Source organism: Daphnia magna, unplaced genomic scaffold, assembly GCF_020631705.1.
Source record: "Daphnia magna isolate NIES unplaced genomic scaffold, ASM2063170v1.1 Dm_contigs021, whole genome shotgun sequence".
Lineage (NCBI taxonomy): Eukaryota > Metazoa > Arthropoda > Branchiopoda > Diplostraca > Daphniidae > Daphnia > Daphnia magna.
In genome coordinates this window covers 423,613-449,128 of record NW_025533118.1, presented here as the reverse complement: position 1 = coordinate 449,128, position 25,516 = coordinate 423,613, and the positions used below count along the sequence as shown (strand labels likewise).

At 38.7% G+C, this 25,516-nt stretch overlaps 4 protein-coding genes and 1 pseudogene across 4 annotated transcripts; 3 read left to right on the top strand and 2 right to left on the bottom strand.

Annotated features, from left to right (window-relative positions):
* Nucleotides 1–7,492: 7,492 nt before the first annotated feature.
* On the top strand, nt 7,493–8,476 carry LOC123477411 (the record flags this gene model as incomplete). Its single annotated transcript, XM_045180745.1, has 1 exon — nt 7,493–8,476. A coding segment is annotated over exon 1 (945 nt), but the record flags the coding sequence as incomplete, so codon positions are not given.
* Nucleotides 8,477–12,768: 4,292 nt separating this feature from the next.
* On the top strand, nt 12,769–14,006 carry LOC123477412 (the record flags this gene model as incomplete). Its single annotated transcript, XM_045180746.1, is given in 2 exon segments — nt 12,769–13,918; nt 13,921–14,006. Coding segments are annotated over 2 exon segments (1,236 nt in total), but the record flags the coding sequence as incomplete, so codon positions are not given.
* A 3,509-nt stretch (nt 14,007–17,515) lies between these two features.
* Nucleotides 17,516–18,603, top strand: LOC123477421 (the record flags this gene model as incomplete). Its single annotated transcript, XM_045180754.1, has 3 exons — nt 17,516–18,311; nt 18,375–18,504; nt 18,600–18,603. Coding segments are annotated over 3 exons (930 nt in total), but the record flags the coding sequence as incomplete, so codon positions are not given.
* A 2,741-nt stretch (nt 18,604–21,344) lies between these two features.
* LOC123477420 (myosin-7B-like) lies at nt 21,345–22,570 on the bottom strand. The gene is made up of 3 exons (XM_045180753.1): nt 22,220–22,570; nt 21,799–22,153; nt 21,345–21,709 (listed from the first exon to the last, which is right to left on the bottom strand). Exons 1-3 carry the CDS (start codon nt 22,568–22,570, stop codon nt 21,570–21,572), a joined length of 846 nt encoding a protein of 281 aa, XP_045036688.1. The 3' UTR covers nt 21,345–21,569.
* Nucleotides 22,571–23,490: 920 nt separating this feature from the next.
* On the bottom strand, nt 23,491–24,862 carry LOC123477388 (annotated as a pseudogene).
* Between the last annotated feature and the right edge of the window lie 654 nt (nt 24,863–25,516).

Sequence of the window (25,516 nt, the reverse complement as noted above, 5' to 3'; positions counted from 1 at the left end):
CAAATTAAACGTACACATCAAGTCGTGCACTAAAAGAATTCCATTCACTTCAAGTCAACGAGCAGCTTCTTTATCAAACCTAATTGGAATGCGTTACATGTTTGGACTTCCTAGTATATTTTTTACTTACGCTCCAGATGATGTAAATGGCACCTTAAATATCAGACTCTCATTACCTCAGAAAGATAACAATAATTTCCCTGCTGATGGAACCGGCTTATCAGAAGCAATTCAAAATAATGTTGCAGTTTTTCAAGAAATACCTATCACTCCTCACCATTTACGATTTCTTTTGGCAAAAGGACCTCTTGCTGCTGCCGAAATCTTTAGACTTTTAACGGAAACGGTTTTTACCACTCTGCTTGGGACCCCAACAGAGCATTCTTCCAAAAAGACAGTGCCATTACCGAGCAGAAGTTCTGGAGTTTTTGGTGTTCCGATTGCCTCATTTGGATGTGTAGAAGAACAGGCCAGAGGTTCGCTACATTTACATGTAGTTTATTGGGGAAGTTTGCCATGCCAGCTCCTTCAAAATTCAGCCATCTATCCAGAACTCTTATGTACCGTTGCCAAAGCAATCGATGAGATGTTTAAGGCTGAAGTAGATTTGGCAGTCCACGTAGAACAGTTAATCGACAAATTCAACGGAGTAATGCCAATTAAACCTTCGCTCTTAAAAGCACATCATCCTTTACGTAACCCGGAAAAATTCAACCAAGATGTCCAGAAAACTGTAGTTATTTGCAACTGTCATAGTCATTCGCATACCTGTCACGTTGGAAAATTTGGAAAAATTGGCTGTAGAATGCGTCGTGCGCAAACAATGGTTAAGAGTACGATGTGTACTCAAATTGTGCCTGCTGAAAACAGTAACGGACATCGAAGCTATAAATTACTTGAAGTAGTTCAACCCCCCAAAATTGACTCGCAACGAAGCAGAAATATTTCAAGAATCCCGATTCCATTAAGAGACAAAAGGCTCATCATGTGGGAATTAATGCGTCGTTCCTTCCCTCCAATCCAATATGGAAATTCAAGTTCGTACATCCTCTATTTTCATATTTTATTTTCATTTCGGGTAATTATTTATTTTCGTCATTTGGCATTGATTTTTGCATGGTTGTTAGGGCTGTTAATACCGATAACGGAGTCGATACCGACAGTATCGCTGCTAGCGTTACTTAGGTTCGTAAACAGCAAAAACTGTAACGACAGACGAAGTCTCGCTATGGGAATATCGCTAGCGACGCTACTATCGGTATCGATTTCGCAACCAGCTAGATTCTATGCAGTAATAAATATTGCTTATGTTTTCGGTTGTAAACCAAGCTAAAAATACTAATTTAAAAAATGTTCTTTTTCGTTTAGCTGATACATATCTTCCTGAAATTCTGTTAACGAAATTCAATCAACTCCGCCAAGAACAAAAAGAACTACTGAACCAGGTTTTGGTAAATAGGAATGGACTAATCGTTGAATACAACGAAACAATTTCGGCGATGCTTGGTTGCAACACAAATGTTAGCATTTTAGGAAGTGAAGAACAAGCGAAAAGTACATTGCTTTATCTCCTTAAATATGTGACAAAGCCTCCTACTGAAATTACGCATAGCATCAGCCTTATCCATCACGCAAGACGAACAATTGAAAACTATCCGTCTGTGGCAGAAGATAGCGGAACTGATAAACGGACGGCTATGCAACTTCTGAACCAAGTTACCAATCAAATCAGTAGCACTATCGAAGTTTCTTCGTCATTTGCTTCGCTTGCTATTTTAGGTAATTTCAAAATTGAGCGCTCTTTTTTCCATTTTGAAAAATGTTATTTCTTAGGTGGACCGGCCGAATTTACGTCTTGCTCTTTTTTTAAAGTTTATGTTCACGAAGCTTTTAAGTTTGCGGAAGAGCACCCTGATTACGCCGCTTCAATAATTTCAATTGATAATGCTCAAGAGTTTGAAAATTTGCCTGGAGATGAATTTGAAGAAGAGGAGCCGAGTGATGACGAGGAGTTGGCTAGTTCTGATAAAACAACTAATTCAGGTAATGGTGAAATGAATGATTTAGATGTCCTTTTTGCCGAAGAAAGTGAACCTCAAGTGTTTACACCAAGTGAAGAAAACAGTGATCATAACGAAGACCATTCAACTGCAGTCATTTACACTGGAATAACTGGAAAAATTGCTGTACCACAGCATATTCACTACTCTCACCGGGGACCAGAACTCCACGATTACAATCTTTATCAGTTTGCTTCCATTGTCGATGTAGTTCCGAAAAAAAAGTCAGTAGCCGTACCAATCATCACTTTGAGTCCCGAGGACTCAGTTGAAGATAATCAGTTTTATCAAGAGGTAGATTAAATATTAATTTTTTTTAAAACCTTTTTCATATCCCCACAATTCAATAATTTATTATTAGTTAAATGATCAAAGCCGAAGTGTTGGACGTCCATCTAATGGCTATTTTAATTTTGCTACAACACACCCGCTTTATGCCACGCATCAAATCCGCCTCCGATCCAAGATGAAGGTGCCGATTCCGAAATATATCCCGAAGCCACCACCGATAAAACCAGCTAAACTTACTGAAGCCTGGAAAAAGCAAGCAAGGTTATTTGCTCGTTATTTTTAAATATTATTTCGTCCGTGGAGGTATAATTTTATTGATGCTTTATTGGTTATAAGGCAAAATACTATTCAAATATCTATTTTTTTTCAAAATTTAAGGTACGATAATGGAAATGGTACCCTTCCAGGATCTCTAACGTGGTACGAATTTTGCAAATTCATCAAAGAGCTTGAAAATGGGATTGATGGCAATGGATCTTCAATTATTGATGTCGTTCGGTTACACTGGATCTTGAATATGAGTCATGGTTTTCGTACGAGCAGTACCGAAAGAGCTGCAGTTCAAAAGTTCGTAAAAGATCAGCTACTATATGGGGGGTACCTGATTCTTCGACACCAATTGGAAGCTTTGAACCCAGTGAGGAACCTATTCTTGAGGATGAAACCTTGTCGAGTGAAACAGCTCAATTAGCTATTGATTTGCTATGCTCTGAAGCTGCTGCTGATGACCAAATGAGTCATTTAAATTATAAAGAAAATCAATATCTACAAGCAACCGAGGCGGTTCTTGAAAAAATTCATGGAGGTATAGAGTGTGGATATTTGGTACCTCAACTTAATTTGATTGAAGCACAACGGGTGATTCATGCATTTCCAGAGATAGAACCAGATATTGCTGAAATTCTAAAAAACTTGAGTTCCAACTTTCAGGTAAGAAAATCTAAAACAATGAATGAAAGTAATGAAATGTCCACTCTCTTTCGTACAGCATTTAATTGTGGTCAGAAATTTATGGAATTTTATGAATTCTTTACATATTTTGATTTCTCATAAATTTATGGAGATTTAAAAAAATGGTCTGCCACAAATGTTCATGAAATTGAATGGACTTAAATACCTGGATAGTAATGTGATTCTAACGTACAGTATATATATTGAAAGATTATTAATTTCGGATATTTCGCCCACAGGAAAATGAAAACAATGATGACGTGACGCTACAAGTGAGTGATGATGTAATAACCTCAGATCAACCAAGAAACATCATCAATGAGTATAACGTGGTCGATGAAAACCAATTGAACAGGGGTCAAAAATTGGTTTTTGATTGCTGCAAAACATATTTTCAGGTATGTTTGAATGTACCTTTTTCTACTATTTATCTCAAGTTGGAATGGTAGCTTAGGTATTAGTTTTTCAGTTTTAGTTATTCCACGATAAATTGCCCGATGCTACCACTAACTACATGCGATCTCTTAGTTACTTCCTGAAATTAACCCGCTTAACGTTTCATAATAATTGTCTAGGCAAAACCCGAAGCAGATATGCATGGATATGAAATTCAGAATCCTATACATATTCTTGTTCATGGCGGACCGGGAACGGGAAAATCATTTTTGACTCGCTGCATAAACAATGCTGCACAAGAAATGGAAATGGAATACAGCATAATGTGCGTTGCTTTTACTGGTATTGCAGCAGCAAACCCGGGTAGGAAACAATACTGACCATTCTTAATCCGATGTTGATTTTAGGTCGGTTCACATCGGAAATGCGTTATAAGTTACATGAGATTGGTCCATGGTTGGAAATATATTGGAATGTGGTTTTTCAAAAACCAACTCAATTCCATCCTGGACCATTCTTAGAAAGTTGAGTTTTAACGATGCATGTATCCCGCTACTAAACCAATGCCGATACAATTTCGAGCCTTTGCTGTTGTTCGATATCGACTAGCCAATAATAATCTAATGTCCGAAACCCAAATTTCAACGATGTATATATCCCAATATTTATCCAATGTCAATACAATTTCAAATTTTTGATGCTGTTCGATATCGAAATGCCAATGGTGCCCCAAAGTCAGAAATTCAAGTTTAAACGATATATATATCCATATACTTATCCAATGTTGGTACAATTTAAAAATTTTGCTTTTGTTCGATATCGAAATGCCAATAGTGTAAGGAATGCATCCGCTCACTCTTTCTTGGAAAAATATCCTCCCTCTTATTCCTGGAAACAAGTCATTTTTCTTTCCATCCTTTCATTACGCTCACCTTGCGTTGGTGATCGCGTTGACTTTGTTTGTCGTATAAAACCCCATCAGTTGTAATTCTTCGTTAGTCAACGCTGGGCTGTTCACCCAGTCTAGTGTTGATTCACCCCTTCGCGAGTCAAGTGTCAGGTCGTTTATTCGACCTGCTACTGGCTTGCTCGTTCCCCGTTTAAACTTGTCTTATTTGTGTCTTTGTTGTGCTTGACGCTGGCTATACGGCTACGGCCTGTATGTATGCCTCCAATCGTTTGAAACATTCATCGACTTGTTTGAATCATGTTAACATTTTACGGGAATATACCATCGAACGAAGTCCGCAGCTTCCCTTAATCGAGTAAAAGCTATTTACTTAAAGATGAAGTAAGTGGGGTTTTACATATTGGTGGCAGCGATGGGATCATCATCACCATCGATCCCAACCACGAAGTTCTATCGACCGGAATTCATTGCTGGGCCTTCATTTACCTTACGTTCAAGAGATCGAGCCACTGAAAGAACAACCAAGAGCTGACATTCTACTCGCTATCACTTTTTATTTTTATTTACAGTTACGTTCGCTGGAACGCTCTGGAACGCTCCGTTTATCGATGTTTCCCATCAGCTTTCATTTCTCACTGTTCCAATTTCAGTCATTGTCTTGTTTTGCTAGATTGCGGGACGCAATCTCCCATTTCCCCAAGGTATGTAAGGAATGCATCCGCTCACTCTTTCTTGGAAAAATATCCTCCCTCTTATTCCTGGAAACAAGTCATTTTTCTTTCCATCCTTTCATTACGCTCACCTTGCGTTGGTGATCGCGTTGACTTTGTTTGTCGTATAAAACCCCATCAGTTGTAATTCTTCGTTAGTCAACGCTGGGCTGTTCACCCAGTCTAGTGTTGATTCACCCCTTCGCGAGTCAAGTGTCAGGTCGTTTATTCGACCTGCTACTGGCTTGCTCGTTCCCCGTTTAAACTTGTCTTATTTGTGTCTTTGTTGTGCTTGACGCTGGCTATACGGCTACGGCCTGTATGTATGCCTCCAATCGTTTGAAACATTCATCGACTTGTTTGAATCATGTTAACATTTTACGGGAATATACCATCGAACGAAGTCCGCAGCTTCCCTTAATCGAGTAAAAGCTATTTACTTAAAGATGAAGTAAGTAGGGGTTTTACATTTGGTGGCAGCGGAGTCGAACTCGGCTTTAGTGTTAAGCTGAATAGCGTGTGTTTTTTTTTTTTTTTTTTTTTGTTTGTTTTAAATTTTTATGGTAATAAGTGTTACTTATTACCTTCTCTCCGTTTTTTGGCTTCCTATTTGGTTGAATTTCTGGATAACTTTTCATAGTTATAAAAGAACATGCTTTGTTAGGAATTAGTTCGTTATAAAAGATGAGGGCAAATGAGGATAGCGGTTTAGAAACCACTTTAGAAAGAAGATCTGTAAGAAAAGGGCCACTAATACAAAGATTTGTTCGATCAGTACGTGAAAGGTTCACTCCCTTACGATCAGGAGGCGGGTCGACGTCAATTTTGAGAAATAACGAAAATCTAGGTGTCGAACTAGATAGTGATAGCCCACATCAATCCGATATTGATATTCTTGATTCCAATGAAATTAAAGAATTGAGAAATGATGATCAGTGGAACGAAGTACTTAATATGCAAGTATCATCACAAGACGAAACCGTAGTCGAACCCCTGATAGGCGAGGAGACAAGAGAATTGTTATCATATAATCAACTTCTAGAACAGGCTCGGGCAATTACGGACCTTGAAAAAACAACAGATAGGGTAGAAAACACAGAAGATATCTCTTTAGATTTCCAAAACCTAGAACTAGTAAATGAAGAGAACCAAGATCGGGCATGGTTTTATCAGCAATACGGAAATACGAGAATAACGGAAATTCCTGTTGACGATCTTATTTTTGAATTGCAGTATTTACTTCGAAGTGAAAAAAAATTGAGTTAACAAACAAAGAAGTAGGAACAGCCTTAAGAGCATTACTCTTAACCGAACCCACAATTTTGACACCAATAGAACTCTTTAAGCACTGTGGTCTAAAAACATACTACGAAAGTACTGATTCAGAGTATGAATCAGTGCATTCAGGAGAACAACAAAATAGGTCAGAATCAGACTTAGTGCCCCAATCTTTAGTAACACTCGAAACTGAGGAAGAAAGTTCAAAAAACTGCGTACCTATCAAAATTGTAAGAGCGGAAATCCACACGCAAGGCGATCAGATTCCTTTAGATTGTCCTAAATCGACCCCTAGTACCACAACAATCACTTGTCCGACGGTTACTCATTCACAGTCAAGTATGAATACTCAAATTCCTCAATCACAGTTAGCGTCCACTCCGTGTAACTATTTACCGTATCAAGGACTACAAAGTCGGAAAGTCTCCTTTACTCCAGCGTCGATCGTTGAGCAGTCAAACAAAATCACGCAAAATAAACCTTCAGAAGAAACAAACCAAGACATGCCCATTAAAATATACGTAAAAGAATTGAGCCGTTTGATGGAATCCGGAATGGATTATGAGGATGCTTCTAAAGCAGCTGATTGTATTGTGCAACACGTTCTAACGAATACTAAACGTTGCATTAATTCCTCTCAGAAAACGAAGCCTAATGGACAGCCTGTTTTTAGAACTAGCTCTCAGCCTTCATATCTTACCTCAACTCCTTTGCATACACAACCACTTGCGTTAAGTGGACAAAGTGTAAAAATCCCAAGCATGTACAATAAGCAAAGTAATAACGGAGCAACTCCAAAGTACTCAGTTACCAGCTCCATTCCTAAAATGAATCCCTTAGTAATGTGTCCGTCAAAAGTAAACAGTATAGGAAACACAAACAATTTTATTTCTAACGCCATCGATAAAAATAAAAAGTTACAACAAAGCCAAGCAATGACGTTATTTAGTAACGTCGGAATTTACGTAGACCGTGAACGCTCCGGTCGCTTTGATGACTGGCTTGCACATCTAGAATCAGTACTGGTTTTAGGCGATTTTGAGGAGTCAAGAAAAATTATCTTACTACGCTCCAAATTGTATGGTGAAGCGGCTGATGAGTTTGATAACTTTAAACTTGAAAACCCAATTAGCGCGCAAATTTACGACAGAGTAAAGGAGCGTTTAATTAAACTTTTCCACTCTACAGAGACCAGATCTAAACAAAGCGTTGAATTTCATAATATGCAACGGGAACCCGAAGAGAATATGAGACGTTATGCGAATCGTATACGCAAGGCCTTCCACTTAGCGTATCCTATAAAATCCACGATAGATAAAGCAACAGCTTTTTCCAGAGAACAAATTATGATGGACAGATTTCTGGAAGGGCTGTCTTTCGACGTCCAGACCAGACTTAAGTATAAAGAATTCGCAACTTTTGAAAAACTCATAGAAAAAGCTGAAATGACGGCCATGGCAGTAGAAGAAGCCCAAGTTAGATCCAGACTAAATGCTTTTCAGGCCAAATACGTCGAACCTAATAGAGAATTTACTAAAGTAAAGGAAGCTTTAGATCGCCTTAGTTCCCAGGTGGAATCAAACACTCACCAAAAACATTTAGAAGAAAACATGGAGAAAATGCAAAGACAATTATCCACCAGGAGAAACGTGAGTTTTTCACAGCGCTCACCACAGTTAAACCCTCCAATCAATAAAACAGGGGATTTATATTTTTGTGATTTTCACAACGATTGGGGTTATCACTCAATAAACAATTGTAAAGCAAGGGAGAGTCAAGCTAATGATAAATGTTTTCGTTGTAAAGAAATTGGACACCGAGCAAACTTTTGTCCCCAGATAAAAAATTTGAAACCCACTCCTCCAGAGGGTTATGACGGAAATGGGAAAAAACTTCCTTTGTTTGAAGAAAGGGGAAACTAAAAACTACCGATGTAAGCGTTGGGCCCCTCGGTGGAACTAAGAAAAAGCCCCGACATCATATAAATAGTTTAGCAGTAAAATCTACAGTTCCTAGGATAAGAATAAAAATAGGAAATTCTGTTGTAAAAGCGCTGTTTGACACTGGAGCCGAGAGAAGCGTTATTAGCAGCACATTTTTTCATAAGCTTAAAGAAGGAAAGGAATTAATTAATTTCACTAAAGAGGTAGATGTGGATCTTTTCAGCATAAATGACAGGCGCCTCGTCACGGAAGGCACAATTACCGTTAACTTTTTTGTGGCAGAAGAAACGCCACGCCAAGCACTTAGGCAGAAATTCATAGTCGTAAATGGAATTGTTGAAGATTGCGTTCTAGGGCGCGATGCACTTTGGAAACATCAGTTTATCTATAACGGAAAACAACAGTCCATCTACCGAGTTCCGGAAATTGATCACTTCCAGGAAACAGAAAATCCCTTTGTGATTAGCAAATCTTTGAGAATTCCTCCAAATTCCACTAGTCTCCTAGAGACTAGAGAAGAGGAAACTCACCCTTTCAACCCTCTCAATACTTGTCATTTTGTTAGATGCTGTAATATTCCCTCCGGGCTTAGCTTGGAACCCTACATCTCTACGACACCAAATCGTTCGCTCCGTGTGGTGGCTGTTAATGGAACAGATAAAACCATATTTCTACCTCGCCTTACAGTGTTAGGAACCTTTCATATTTCCAGACCTTCAAGAAAGCCAGTTGAAACAATGGCTTCAATTAGCGTAGCTTCAGGTCCAATCAACACAGCAGCCGTTGAGTCGGCTCTTCCAGACATAGATGAGGAAAACAAAGAGAATTTGCGTAGATTAATAATAAATAATTATAACAGTTTTGCTTTTAAAACAAGTGAGTTAGGCCATACTACTTTAGTAAAACATGTCATTGACACACAAGGACAAGGTCCTATTCGTCAAAGGGCATATCGCACGTCTCCAAAACAAAAAGAGATAGCTAAAAATATCATTGATGAACTGATGAAAAATAAAATAATTCGTTATTCGATGTCTCCGTGGGCAGCCCCGATAGTATTAGTAAGTAAGAAAACAGGAGATGTCCGTTTGTGTATAGATTTTAGAAAATTAAATGCAATTACAAAAAAGATTCTTTCCCTTTACCTCGTATTGACGACGTTTTAGATTTACTTGTGGGACAGAGGTATTTTTCCACATTAGATCTTGCCTCCGGATATTGGCAAATTGAGCTCGAGGAGGAATCCAAAGAAAAAACAGCCTTCATAGTCGATGACAATTTGTACGAATGGAATCGTTTGGCGTTTGGTTTAACCAACGCCCCGGGAACGTTTCAAAGACTGATGAATTCAGTTTTACGAAGAGTTATTGGAAAAATTTGTCTCGTTTATCTTGACGACATAATAATTTTTTCAAGAACAATTGAAGAGCATTTTAGCAATTTGAAGACTGTTTTTTCCCTCTTAGAAAACGCGCACCTAAAAATGAAATTGTCAAAATGTGAATTTTTAGCGCAATCCGTTTCCTATCTTGGACACGTAATCACGGCTGAAGGAATAAAACCAGACCCTGCTAAAATTGAAATCCTTGTTAATTACAAAAGACCTGGTACAGTAAAAGAATTACAATCTTTTTTGGGACTAGCCAGTTACTACAGACGATTTGTAAAAAATTTCTCTACCGTCGCCCACCCCTTGTTATCACAGACCAAAGGAAAACCTACTGATAGTGTAACTTGGAAAACAGATGAAATTGCAGCTTTTGAGTACTTGCGACAATGTTTAATATCAGAACCTATCTTGATATATCCGGATTTTTCAAAGGAATTTCTGATTTACACGGACGCAAGTAACTATGGCTTAGGAGCCGTCCTTTCTCAGATGAAAGACGGAAAGGACCAACCTATAGCCTATGCAAGCAAACATCTTAATAAAGGGGAAATCAAGTATTCGACAATAGAAAAAGAGGCTGCAGCAGTAGTGTTTGGGATAAAACGTTTCCGACATTACTTACAAGATCAACCTTTTGTTATTGTAAGTGATCACAGGCCTCTTCAGTGGTTGCAGACTTTTAAAGACGAAACAGGGCGACTAGGTAGATGGGCGATCTTGTTATCTAATATGAAGTTCAGTGTTAAGTACCGACCAGGTCGAGTACACGAAAATGCTGATTTTCTTTCTAGAATACCGATGAATCTAATATCTGCCATTCCTGCAGACAACAACGTAATGTGTCAAGAACAACAGAAAGATTCTCTGTGCAAAGCAATCGTTACGTTTTTGGAACAAAATGAACCTTGGAAAAAGAAGATGGCCCGATGCCTTCTTGGGTCGGAGAAATAGATTATTTCTTTGTAGAAAATGGTCTTTTATGTAAACACTACGAACCTACGTCAGTGAAAAGAAGAAACTTTGAACAGTGTCAAGTGGTTGTTCCACTTTCTCTGAGAAAGCAACTTTTACAAGAATATCATGATTCCCCATTGTCAGGACATATGGCAACTAGGCGAACATTCTTTCGTCTAAGGGACAAATACTATTGGCCTACCATGTTACGGGATGTTAAGGAATATTGCACTTCTTGTGAACCTTGTGCGCTGGGACGTCGAGTGCACAGTACGAAAGCCTATCTCAACCCGTTAGACCTCGCTACAAGACCTTTTGAAGTATTGGGCTTAGATTTCCTAGGTCCAATCAAACCGCATTCACTTCAAGGAAACAATTATATATTAGTAATCACGGATTACTTTTCTAAATGGATAGAAGTCATTCCTCTTACTAACTGTACCGCCCTCAGTACTAGTAAAGCCTTAGTAGAACGAATTATTTTACATCATGGTCCCCCGAAAGCAATAATTACAGATCGAGGCAGTAATTTTACTTCTGAATTATTTTCTGCGCTTTGTAGAGCTTTAAACATTAAACGCATGAAAACAACTGCGTATCACCCTCAGACTAATGGGCAAACAGAGCGATTCAACAAAACTGTTGTTGAAATGATAAGGAAATATTTGGAGAATGGATTCGAGCGGTGGGAGGATATTTTAGGCCCCGTTGTTTTCGCTTATAATAATTCTGTCCACTCGTCAACACTTGAGACTCCATATTTTCTAAATCACGGTCGTGATCCAGTCATGCCGATTGATCAATTCCTCCGTCCTCTTCCCCCAGTAATAGTAACTCCCTCAGACTATAAAAGTCAAATTATGAAACGCTTACACGAAGCCTTTCAGCTTGTAAAAATCAATCTTTCCCAAGCTCGTGAACAACAAAAAGCCCAGTACGATAAACGCGTAAAAGAGCAAAAATTTAACGTAGGAGATAAAGTTTTACTAGATATGCGAACGCCCTTGGCGGGAATTAGTAAAAAACTCATTCCACGTTTTATAGGCCCTTTTAGAATTTTGAAAGTAAGCAACAATAGTACTGTGGAAATACAACAAGACGTAGGAAAACAAACTCAGCTTGTACATGTGAATCGAATAAAACCCCTATTTGAGTCAATGATCTGGAAAGACGAACCAGGTGTCGACTTTTTTGATGTAAGAATTGAGAAACAAGCCGAAAAATTCGTACAAGAAACCGTAGATGAACTCGAAACTTTTCCTCTACCCCTAGAAACAAACCTTCAATCTGAGTTAGAACAAATTCCTTCTGAAAAAGAAACTCCTACTCAAAATTTGATAAGACCCCCACCCACAATTCCTCCTACTCCAAATGTAATGATAAGTTCACCAACAATTTCCTTACCTTCCAAACCGATTCCAGAGACGTCAACCTTACCCATACAACCAGAGCGTCGCCTCGGGTTACGTCCTCGAAATCTTTTAAAGCCAGTTGTAAAATTATGAAATTGTATTGCTGTAATTTTTTTGTTCATTACGTTCGAATCACTTTAACTAGCTTTAAGACCGTGTTTAAATTCTAAAAAAACTTTGTATTAGTTATCTTAATAATTCATAGAATGGATCCCTGAAATTGATTTTTAAATTACTTTTCTCATAGATTATGTCTTCTACCCCTCCTCATCATACCGTTTTTCTGTCGCCTCCATGCTCTTAACATCACTATTTGTAATTGTACGGCTGCTCAGCCAAAAGGGTTCCTAAAATTCACTAGCGATGACTGTGATTATCAAATAAGCCCCCTTCCCGCTATTCCAGTATATTATGATGTCTATTCTACTCTTCCCCAAATTACCCGTTTTGTTGGCCATTCGTGTACCATATGGCTGGAAAAGAAACACATCTATACTGACTTCTGGGGTTGGCAAACTCCAAGTCAATCAAGAGTGCCAATAGAAGTCAATGCACATGAATGTGAAAAAATGCGTGATTCCCGATTGTGCCATGGCAAAAGCATGGACTACTTAGGAAACAATAAGTGGTCGTTCGAACGTATTCCAAACGTGCAGGGTAGCTGGCTTCAAGTCACAGGTGATCAGCTGATCAACTGTCGATTAGAAGAAGTTACTTTAGAAACTGAGTGCGCTAACTGTACGATAAGTTCACCCATTGGCGATATACCGGGAGGGATCAACGGATCCGTTTCTCACAACCTAGTGACCATTGTCTGGAAAGAATCGTTAAGAGAAGTTCAACAGTGCAAACTAAGGCTTGTGGAAACAGGTATCGCTCAACGTTACCTGACTAACAACAGTGAAATAGAAAGAATTCGTGACGTCGAACAACAACTTGACTTTGTTTACAATACAACTAACAAAGAATATTGTAATTCATCCGAAAAAAGTTACAAACAAGTAATCGGAATGGACAAAGTTATTTTACGTTTACATTCTTTAACTGATACCAACGCTCATCCGAGTAAACCACTGGAAGAAGACATCGAAAAAATTGCTGACATTATCCGGGCTGAAATCAGCGGAGCAGCAAATTCTCAATACGCACGAGACCGAACTACCGATGGAATAAATGGAGTGGCTCGAGAGATTCGAGCTCTGCAATGTGAAAATCGAGTGCTGGCACACAAAACTGCTATCGCCACCGCACAACACAGTGGATGGCTTGCTGCCAGTTACCTTAATTTACCCACATGTAGCAAATTGATAGCCACTGGTGAATCGATCAGCGTCTATCAATGCTCCCCAAAAAATTCAACGATCACCACTGAAATCACAAGCTGTGGTCCTCAACCTAAACTCGGCGACTACACTTTAGACACTGAAGGATGGGAACTGACGCCTTACACCCCCTGTTACTGGCACAAAAATTTCGTCAACATCAACGGTCGAGCACATTTCTACAAAAACAGTTCTTGGCATCCAATCGTCCCCGGTGTAATAATCCAAGGACATAGTTTGATCAACACTTTGCCGTATGAAATTGATAAGCTACTCGCACTTAGTTTACACCCCGCGCTAACCCCCACCCGATGAGCACCGCAGCTGCAATCGCCGAGATAATTGCTGCTGCTAAAGAAGAACATAGCATCGACCTTGGAAATCCTTTTCACATGAGCACTCTTCTTTCCTCACTCCAAAAAGAAAAGAACGTTTCCCTGTCGTCTAAGATTCTTAGTTGGTCAAGTAGCATTTGTAGTCTTCTAGGGATGGGATTTATCGGATTCTTTTTCTTTCATTTTTGTGGAGTAGGTTCCCTTATTGCAAGATACATACCTTGTTGTTCTTTTCTAAGTACTTGTAACCCTTTCACTTGCTTCACCAAAACATCTGATAATGATATAGAAGTAGGCCACCCCGCGTTATTAAACCCCTCAAATCCATCCCCGCCCATTACTATTGTAAACTTACCCGCCTCTGTTCAACAACCCGCCCCGGAACTTTTTGCCCCATCAGCCCCTTTTCTACAAAGAGAGCCTCCACGGAACAAATTCCACCGGGACGCGCTAAGACAAGCGCATCGAGAAGCAGCTGTTCTGTTGAATTAATTAATGTTGTTTTCTTGTTTTGTTTTGTCTCACTTTCTATTCCGTTCCAAATTTGACCTTGATTGATTGCGAGACGCAATCTTTTGGAACCGGATAGCTATGTAAAGAACCAAAACAATTTATTCTTTATTATTTTCATTATTTTTCCTACCCTTTATTCTTACGTAACATTAATTTTCTATACGCCCCTCTTTTCTATGTAATTTCTTCCTTAGACGTTTTACAGACTGATTTACCCTTCAAACGTTTCAACTTAATTTTCTTGTAGTTCGACCTTCATGAAACCCGTATAAAAACTTTTGTTCTATAGAAAATAGCGAGAGTCACTTTTCACAAATCAGTTCCTAAAGAGTTGTTCCCCAATTTTTTGTGCTACTGAAATAAACTTTACTAGAAACGACAATGAAAAAGTAAGTTAAAATATAAATAACTTACAATAGTACCCTAAAGTCAGAAACCCAAGTTTAGACGATATATATATCCATGTACAAATCCAATGTTGGTATAATTTCAAATTGTTGCTCTTGTTCGATATTGAAATGCCAATAGTACCCCAAAGTTAGAAACCCAAGTTTAAACAATATATAAATCCATATACAAATCCAATGTTGGTACAATTTTAAATTTTTGCTCTTGTTCGATATCGAAAGGTCAATAGTATTTCAAAATCAAAAACCCAAGTTTAAATGATTTATATATCAATATACAAATCCAATGTTGGTACAATTTCAAATTTTTGCTCTTGTTCGATATCGAAATGCCAATAGTATCCCAAAGTCAGAAACCGAAGTTTAAACGATTTATTTATCCATATACTAATCCAATGTTGGTATAATTTCAATTTTTTGCTCTTGATCGATATCGATTAGCCAATTATAAGCCAATATTGGACAAACAAGATTAAACGATCTTTATACCACGATACCAACCCAATGTGGATGCGATACGAATTTTTGTTGTTGTTTAACGATAATATTATTGGTATGTATGTATATATGTATAGTTTTGGGGTAGAAGTCGGGGAACGGTAAAACCCTGTTTTTGGAACTGGTTTTTGGAACCGGGTTTAATTTTAGCGAGGAATTTTTAACATAGGTCCTACGATGTTAGTGTTACCTAGTCTCATCATTCGATAACTGATATAGGTGCAGAATTCCATCATTGGCCGAGCATTGGCTTGCCTATAGAAAGCTTGTATTTTTGTGCATCAATCCAAGCCTATACGAACATCGGCTTAATTTTGGCGAATGCTGTTTCCTGCCCGGGTATATATCAAACAATAACATAAATTCGAAATTGTATCGACATTGGATTAGTATCGGAATATATAGATCATTTAATCTTTTTTCCTAATTTTGGTTTAGTATTGTCAAATTGATATCGATCAACAGCAAAAATTCGAAATTGTTTCAACATTAGATTAGTATCGGGAGATAAACATCGATTTCTGACATTGGTTTACTGTTGGCTAATCAATATCGAACAAGAGCAAAAATTTGAAATTGTGCCAAAATTGGATTAGTATATGGATATATATATCGTTTAAACTTGGGTTTCTGACTTTGGGGTACTATTGGCATTTCGATATCGAACAATAGCAAAATTTTGAAATTGTACCAACATTGGATTAGTAGATAGATATATATATCGTTTGAACTTGGGTTTTTGACTTTGGAGTACTATTGGCATTTCGATATCGAACAGCAGCTAAAATTTGGAATTGTACCAACATTGGATTAGTATATGGATATATATATCGTTTAAACTTAAATTTCTGACTTTGGGGTACTATTGGCATTTCGATATCGAACAGCATAAAAAATTCGAAATTGTATTGACATTGGATAAATATTGGGATATATAAATCGTTGAAATTTGGGTTTTGGACATTGGATTATTATTGGCTAGTCGATATCGAACAACAGCAAAGGTTCGAAATTGTATCGACATTGGTTTAGTAGCGGGATACATGCATCGTTAAAACTCGACTTTCTAAGAATGGCCCAGGATGGAATTGATTTGGTTTTTGGAAAACCACATTCCAATATTTTTCCAACCATGGACCAATCTCATGTAATTGATAACGCATTTACGATGTGAACCGACCTAAAATCAACATCGGATGAAGAAAACAGAATGGTCAGTATTGTTTCCTACCCGGGTGTGCTTTTTAAATTTGTTATTTTAATTACATATTTTTTTGTATTTTTGAAATGTTTGGTCTAAATTAACGATTAAACATGAAAATCAAATGATTGTTGTGTAAATTAGTATCTATAATCAGTAAAAATAATAGAACTGTAACCACGTACTAAATTTAAACTAACTTTGGTTTTCACTGGGAAATTTTTTCTATGTTTTTAACCAAATTCCGGAATTACTCCGGAAAACATATTACTTTATATGTATAGAAATAGCTAAGTGGATAAAGCGTCTGAAAGATGAATTTGATGTACAGTGGTCTAGGGTTCAAATCCGGCAAATCCGGCTAGGTTTGTCTTTACTTTATATTACGATGAATAAAGCTATTGTTTTGTTTTAGGCTACTATTTAATTTTTGATGTTGGAATGTTGAATGTTGGTCCAATGTTGTTTTGCGCCATTATTGGCTGCATATCGAAATCGCACATCGGCCTGGGTCATTTCCAACTTGAGTCGCCAAACCTTGTCCATTTCTGTTATGCCACTACTGATAAAATTATCCCGGATAAACACTGCTCGCCAATGTTCTACCAAAATACATTTATAACATTGGTTAGGTGTTCAATTTTTAACATTGATACAATGTTGTTTTTCACTGTTATTGGCTGAAGAACAGAATCGCACATCGGCCCGGGTAATTTCCAACTTGAGTCGCCAAACCTTGTCCATTTCTGTTATGCCAATATTGATAAATTAATCCCGGATCAACACTGCTTGCCGGTGTTCTACCAAAATACATGTGTAATATTGGCATAGCAGAAATGGACAAGGTTTGGCGACTCAAGTTGGAAATGACCCGGGCCGATGTGCGATTCTGATCCTGAACCAATGGCCGATTCTGTATCGGCAACAACATTGGACCTAGATAAAATTCCTACCCGGGAAATCTACCTAATGGTAGAACCATACACAATCACTTCAACTTTACGATCAGTGACTTGAAGAAATCGACTTTTGTCCCAGACTTGTCAACGGATAAATTAAACCAACTTCGTTCACGTCTTACCACGTCCAAGCTTATATTGTTGGTAATTGATGAAATATCATATATTTCTCCTGAAGCTCTTGGCCACATTGACAACCGTCTACGACAACTAATGGGAAAACCGGAATCTCCTGGTGGAATCGCCGTTCTTTTAATGGGTGATTTTTATCAGTTACCACCCGTTTCCGAACCTTTCAATCTCTATAGTGCAACTATGAAACTTCTCGTTGACCGAAAAGAAATAGAAAATGGAGATCCTGGTCCAAGAACTAGAGGAGCTCTTCTTTTTAGCCAATTTAGGAAATTTGAGCTTTCACAACAAATGAGGGCTGCCGATGACGCTATTCACACTGCAATGCTTAATCACATGAGAACGCCTGATCCTGGATGTCGCTACATAAATTCTGAACACCTTGCCTCAATAAAAATTTTGACAACCAACGACATTCAAGAAGACAATTTGGGGCAATGGGCTCCTGTTGTTGTCACCAGCAATAAAGAACGTGTATTAATCAACAACTCACAATCAAAATGCTGGGCTTTGAAGAAAAAAACGCCAAGATTCATTTGGGAAATTCCTTTAGTTGGAGATTTGGCATCATCAATCACGACGAGCATCCATCAACATATTTACAAGACCATACCGGCACTAAAGGGTTGTTTTGTAGCTGGTGCCCCTGGTAATATAATGATAGAAACATAAGCCGCTTGTATGTCAATTAATTTTCTTTTGACTTTTAAAGGTTACCTTACCCAAAATATTAATCCTTCTCTAGGACTTTCAAATGGAACCCCAGTTAATTATCATTCTTTGACTTTAAGTCCACTTGAAGATATGCACAGTGTAATGGAAATGATGGTGAACAACGATGGGTCAGATATCTTCCTTAAATTTCCACCCACATATATACACGTTGAGGTTCAAACTTTGGACCCAGTTTTATTTCAACATAAATCTTTGTTCAAAGATAAAGTTGTTATTCCGGTGAAACTGAAGTCCCAGGCAGAGGAGCACAAAATTCATTTTCCTTTGAAAAATAACCATTTAACAGTTAAAGGGAAGGCACATGCGGTAGTTTTGGCTTTTACTATTACTGTCCATAAAATGCAAGGCCAAACATGTGACCGGTTGATTTTAGATATTAATCAACGCCCTTTCAAACCTTCACTAACTTACCATGGTATTTATGTTGCACTTTCACGTGTTCGAACGAGTTGTCACTTGCGTCTACTACCCCTGCAACCCTTTTCAACAAACTTTAATTACCTTTCTGAATTACACCCTCCCAAAACCTTAACACATTGGCTCGGTAGATTTAATACTGAAGGAGTCTGGTCCGTTTAATTTTCATTTTTTTTTCCCGAATAATTTGGTTTGAATGTATTAATAAACTATATACTACAAATACTACGTGAACGCCCACGAATCATCCGGGGAAATGCTGCTCTTTCTCGCTTTTCTGTAGAATCATTATTTTCGACCATGCCCTAAAATCACATTGCAACGCGTTGCTAGTTAAAACAAAGAAAATGAAATACAAAAGTCATGTTAGCGAACGTCATAGACGGTGTTGATCGTAACATTGTTTTTAACTTCGATAGTGGAAAATGATTTCGTCCCTTGAATGACGAAGCGTGAGCATTCTTTCGCAATGTATTCTGCTTTCTGCACACCAACACCGTTGATGAGTTATTGCCAACGTCGATATTACCTCGGACACCCAAACTAACCAAATCAGCATCTCCATTGATTTTACCTCCGGATTTCAGTAGAAAGCGAATGGCAGTGATCTTCCTATTGTGAACAAACCAAAACATTTTCAGTTGTAAAATCTCCGACCCACACATGATGAGGAACAGTATGTTCTGATTATTATACGAGATTTTTATTACATTGGGTGACTATTGCGGTTCACAACCGTTACAACCAAGATTTTTGATCAAATTAAAGATGGAAGGCGTGTGGATGTAGTTCATTCCAATCTTCGGACGGATTGGCGAAGCATCCTAGCGAAAGAAAAAACAAGGAATTTACGTAATAGTTTGAAAACAAAGAGATATAGAGATAAGAGATAACCCACTGTGTCTCCTTCTTTTTCTTTTCTTCCAGTTTCCGTCAACCTTTTCTCTGCCTACCGTTGCTAGGGTGACAGAAAGCCACCAAGCATGTGTATATACAACACACTGTGCATAGTAGAATGAATGAGGGCCAATAAAAGATGCTGTGGCCGTATTAAAAAAAACACACCGAGTTGACCGCGCTTGAAAAATCTTACCATACACACACCACTTTCTCATTCTCTCTTCTTCGTTCTTTATTATTTAATTCTATAGAGCTGCTTGTAGTGTTGTTAGTTTAACCTTATGCCTTTGGTAGAAACCACGGCGACTGATCAATCAACTTTCGTTTAAAAAAAAAATGAGCTGGTTAATCTCATGCCATTGTTAGAAACAACGACGAGAAGAACGACGATCAAATAAGATATGGTACTTGTATGTTCTCAAGCTAAAGGGGAATTGGCAAATCCCGTACAAAGTAATTTTGGAATGTGTGATGAAGAGGAGCTAAGAAAAATTTACAAAATCAAAGAAGTAGAAATGAAAACTATACCATTGTTGGATTCTGTCATCAACAGAAATTCCACCAAAGAGATAGTTACATTGTAACCCATAGCCAAAAACTAAATATTGAGTAGTGAATAAATCAACTTTATTCTTCATTCATATTTGATTGTATATTTCACAATTTTCACTTCATCAGTTGGCCTGTCATCTTTATGTATTCTGCTGTGAGTCCCTATTAGGTATACCTTCTCGAAGGTTAGCCAACACGTCATTCTGCTTGTGGATGGTGAGATTTGCATACATTGTTCTTTCACAATAAATCTTAACTTGTACACACATTTTCCCTTTGGAAGTTGACTTACAACTTGATAATAATGGAAACATACTTGCTGGTCGATTTGCTGCTAGTGACATTCGACATACAGCAAGAAATTAAAAATACGGCCGACACCTCATCATTACCCGTTTTCCGTGAGCCTTACCTCCTGAGATTTATTAATTATAACGGTCTGGCTTTCTTCCTACTGGCTAATTTTCTGACGGGGCTAGTCAATGTGACGTATGATACGATTCACATGACGCCGATGGCTTCCGTTGTACTCCTCTTCAGTTATTGCACTGTGCTCTGCCTTTGCGTGGCCGGCATGTATTTGTGGCGTATGCGAATTTGAAGTCGTTGTTTATGCTTGTTGTGTACATTTCCAATACAGATGAAAGGCGTTGACGATTTCCAGACCATGTCTCTGGTACGTAATGTCACTTTTATTGTTTTATCACTCCACAGTCTTAAACAATAATAGTTAAGTGATGTCTTAGGGTGAACACTGTTTCGGTGGAAGGGGAGAAGAAGGATCAAAGCAATGAGAATGTGGAATGAGTTTGGGAGTATAGTTTGGATAAAAGAAGCGACCATTACATCATGTCGTTAAATTTTTGTTAAGAAATTTTTTTGAAGGCACAAGATTTTGTCTGTAAAAAGAATCCGAAGAGATTATAGTAAACCCGTTTTGAAACGGCCTAGTCACACAAGATCATATGGAAAAAGATGAAAAGAAAACAATGGGAAAGCTTGAAGAAAACAAATTTGGCACGCTGCAGTTTCCAAGAATGCACCTTTTTAAGTGAAGGGGGGGGGGAGATTCACGGTAATTGATATTGTTTCTCGACCAAATGTACATCAAATGCAAGTAGAGGGAGGAGACTGCTATAGGCTGTCAACTGAATTCGGTAGGTTTGGGATAACGTAGAAAAAAATAAAAATAAAATAAAAATAAATGATGGACTGTTGACAGATGCTCGGTTGGAGAGGGCAATGCAACTGTCCGGAGGACCAGCGGCAATGGGAGTTTCGATGCTATCAGGTTTCTAACTTTCTACTTTTGGCAGGTGCGGTAGAACTCCGAGCGGTCGCTAATGACTTGCAAGTAGTCGGTCATGCGCACATTCATGGCCATAACTTGCTCAGAAAGGTCTGTCAACCGACGCTCATGCAACAAGTATTCATCCTCCATTTCTAAACATAGGGGCAGAAAAAAAAAATTCAGAACAAACGTTATCTATACTTTAACCGCACCAAACGGAGTCAAGTTAATACAAACATACCTTTAAGTTCTTGAACTTTGGCAAACACGCTTGCCGTCAGCCGATTAGCCTTATCTTGAAGACGGTCGGAGCGTTCACGAGCGTCACCACTTCTTGCCGTTTTCTCTTCCAAAGCCCGCAGGGCTCGCTGATAAGCCGTGTCCAACTCTGATGCGCCTTGTCCGGCGCGGGTAGCTAACGATGCAGCCACGTCAGACTCGCGGGTCGCTTCTTTAACATCTCGCTCGTTCTTTATCAGCTTTCGCTGCAATTCACGTAACCTTTCCCGCAGTCCCTCGACCTCCTGGACTGATTCAATGGCTTTGGCTTGAGCGTCGGCCGTCTCACTTAGATGCGATTCAGCTGCGCTAATATCCTAGTAGATGACGTGAGGAAACATAAAAGATATCATAAATTTATGAGACAGTAGGCGAAATAAAGCCTTTTCCTTATCAGCCGTTTGAATAGCTTCTTCTGCCTTGTCTTGTGCGGCTTTAGCGGCAGCAAAAGAGTCGAGCACTTGCTGAACAACAGTCAGAATTCCCTGGGCATGGGCTTTGGCGGTGTCGGCACGATCTTTGAGTGCTTTTGCTGAAGCCAAATCACCAGACGTCTCGGACAGAATGGCGACAATGTTGGTCAGGGAAGAGATAGTGTCGTTAATGCGTCGTGCTAGGTCAGTGATCTGTTCGGGTCGTAACGAAATACCATTAGACAAAACATCAGTAGCCAACGATCGTATGTCGGCCGGACTTGCACCAGATTCTTCAAGGAATTCGTCAATTTGGTTCATCAATTCGTCAACTTGCTGTGTGGAGGATCCCTGCGGATCGCAGTTGCAAGGCCGGCACGAGTTGTCAGATGGATTACCCCAATAATTGGTGCGGCACTGATCACACTTCCGCCCACCGAAGCCCTGACGATTAAAAATTACTGAAAAAAAATGAAGAACAACACAGTCTAACTCCAGTAATTATTATTATTATTTTCCAAGCTTTCTATATTTTACTTGCTTTGATGTCATTAGGTTCGAAGTCCAGAGGGAAAAAGCATTCTTGGAGTTCTCCCTCTTTGCTATGTGGCATGGATTTGCTATTGGGCAAAAATTATTGCTATTGGCGTTTTTTCCTCGCCAAAAACGTAAGATGGAATCTTACGTATTTGCCAAACGGCGGGCTTGTCAAGAAAATGGTCAGTTCATAGCAACCGAATACGAAACCTGTTAAATAATAAGACGAAGAAATTATGCCATTATTTAACATGAAGTTTAAATTGGACTACTTCCGATTTCGACATTTAAATAAGCAGCTACCCAATGAAAGTGAAACCAAATTGTACCTAAAAGAAAAATGATAATTATTTTTCAATTAAAATAAGAAAAGGATTAGGTTAGGGGTGGAGAACCAATAGGCTCAATCCATTTAGGGGTGGAGAACCAAGAGGCTCAATCCATTTAGGGGTGGAGAACCAAGAGACTCAATCCATTTAGGGGTGGAGAACCAAGAGGCTCAATCCAATTCGCTGTGGAGAACCAAGAGGTTCGATCCAGTTTGATTTGGGCGCTGGTTTGGGTTGAAATCACTTCTGCCCCGTGGTTGATCAACCATGGGGCAGAACAGCGCCGCCGGTCCCTACAAGCTAAAAAAAGGGGAGCAAAATGGGTGGCAGCCAACGGGTTAACTTATACCATACACTATACAACAATACAAAAAATTAATGATTTAAAATTTAAGAAAAATTTAAAATAACGAATGGGCATACCTGCAGTTTTCTTTTCAATTCTCTCATCTGTTCTTGCTCACACCCATTTTCTGCTTTAACTTCATTTTCGTCATCGCTCTGTCCGTGTGAAGAACGCAGTTTGTTCCATTGCGTCGCAGCTTTACTCCGTTGGTCCACAAAGAATTTGTCTACTAAAAAGTTGGCTAGTTCCCCCATTCCACTAAAGTTGATACCCAACAGCTTTTCCGCCCATTCGCGGACTAAGATACAAGCTCGTTCTTTCAACAAATCGGGCGTGTCCGCGGCCGGATTTTGATTGTTATGCAATTGAGCATTTTACTGATGGTCCGTTTCACTTTCGCAGAATAGATCGGCCAGAATGGGTGGACTTAATTCACCCTTCTTCCGCAAACCAGAGTAGCAATAGCGGGAATGGCCTCGCGTCCCAAGCCGCCTCGGCCTCACATTAGGGAACACTTGCTTCATAACTTTTCCAAAGTCGGCAGTGGATAACGGTTTTATGACATTTTCCGTACCATAGGCCCTATTAAAAGTAGCAAAATACAACATAGTAAAGTTATGACAACACCGTGGCGGAAAAAACAAAAACAAATTACCCGTATTCTTCATAGACCTCTTGTCTGGGAAGCGACACCTCAACATCTTCCTCCAAATGAGTTTGAATCCGAACAACCGTTTGCATGATTTCCGGTCGACTTCCAAGAGGATTTAACGGCCTAAATTGAGATGGAAAATACATAAGTGAGTAATATTAAATATTAAAAATTTATAAAGATTCTCCTTTTACATTCTCAAAGGATCTATATCAGTAGACCTGCCCAGGGGTAACTTGTAGTAGAGAAGCAAGCGTTCAGTGTCGGATAATTTGTCGACTTCAAGGAGCAGGTTAGAAACAATTTTCTTTGATGCCATACTGCAAAACATGAGAAAGGTTAGATTACTACAATAACATGAACTAATTATTGAAATTCAAAAGAATTTATACCTTGTCGAGCTATCCAAAAGCTTTTCAATTTTTTCTTTGTTGACAGGATCAGAGATGTTAGACCCAAAGAGAACAGTTTGCTGAACAACTTCATTGTTGCTACTGATGTCTGAGGCAGGTACAGCAGGAATAAAGGACCAATCTTTTTTTCCAATCGAAGAGGAAGACTGTTGGAAGAGGAAGATTGTTAGGGTTACTTAAGTTACTTAAGAAGTTACTTACAGACACTCATTCGAAAGCAAGCATGCTTTGGTCTTCGTTTAAGAGGGAAGGCTCACCATATCGCATGTAAAGGAGAAAAAGGGCAAAAGATTAATCATTTTACAAATAATAATAACTTACATGCTAGGAAAAAGCTACAGTGCCCCATGTATCACAATGATTACAAAGATGCAAACACAGGATTGATCCCATGCTCGCAAAATGCAAACACAGAATCAACCCCATGCTCGCCCCCCCAGAATACAAAGATGCAAACACAGGATTGATCCCATGCTCGCCAAATGCAAACACAGAATCAACCCCATGCTCGCCCCCCCAGAATACAAAGATGCAAACACAGGATTGATCCCATGCTCGCCAAATGCAAACACAGAATCAACCCCATGCCCATGCCCCATCGATATCTGTAAAATTTATTAAATTTGAACTTATAGTTTTTCCGCAAAAAATTATTTAAGTTTTACATATATCAGGGAGGTGGGGGTTACCCGATACCCGTGAAACCGTACCAACCAAAGCAAAATATTGTAAATCGGTTTACTACCCTAGTAAAATTTTTTAATGCGATAATTTTGCACAAATGGATTGATCTAATCAAGAGCTATCCATTCCTGTAATTTTTTTCAAATATAGAGCTTATGGTTTACCGATTATAATTCATTTAGTTCACGATCCGTCAAACCACACCGACAAAAATATCCAATCGGTTTATTACTCGGTTAGGTATTTTTTTATTTAGACCTAATATTGTTACCTATAAAGGTATTTAAATTTTGTGTACTGTGATAG

What these genes read in the sequence shown, in the direction of transcription:
- LOC123477420 (XM_045180753.1), bottom strand. Translation starts at nt 22,570, where the DNA reads ATGAACCAAATTGACGAATTCCTTGAAGAATCTGGTGCAAGTCCGGCC. An exon ending in AAACGGCTGATAAGGAAAAG is followed by an intron (nt 22,154 to 22,219) that starts GCTTTATTTCGC and finishes GTCATCTACTAG; the next exon opens with GATATTAGCGCAGCTGAATC. An exon ending in CAAAGTTCAAGAACTTAAAG is followed by an intron (nt 21,710 to 21,798) that starts GTATGTTTGTAT and finishes CCCTATGTTTAG; the next exon opens with AAATGGAGGATGAATACTTG.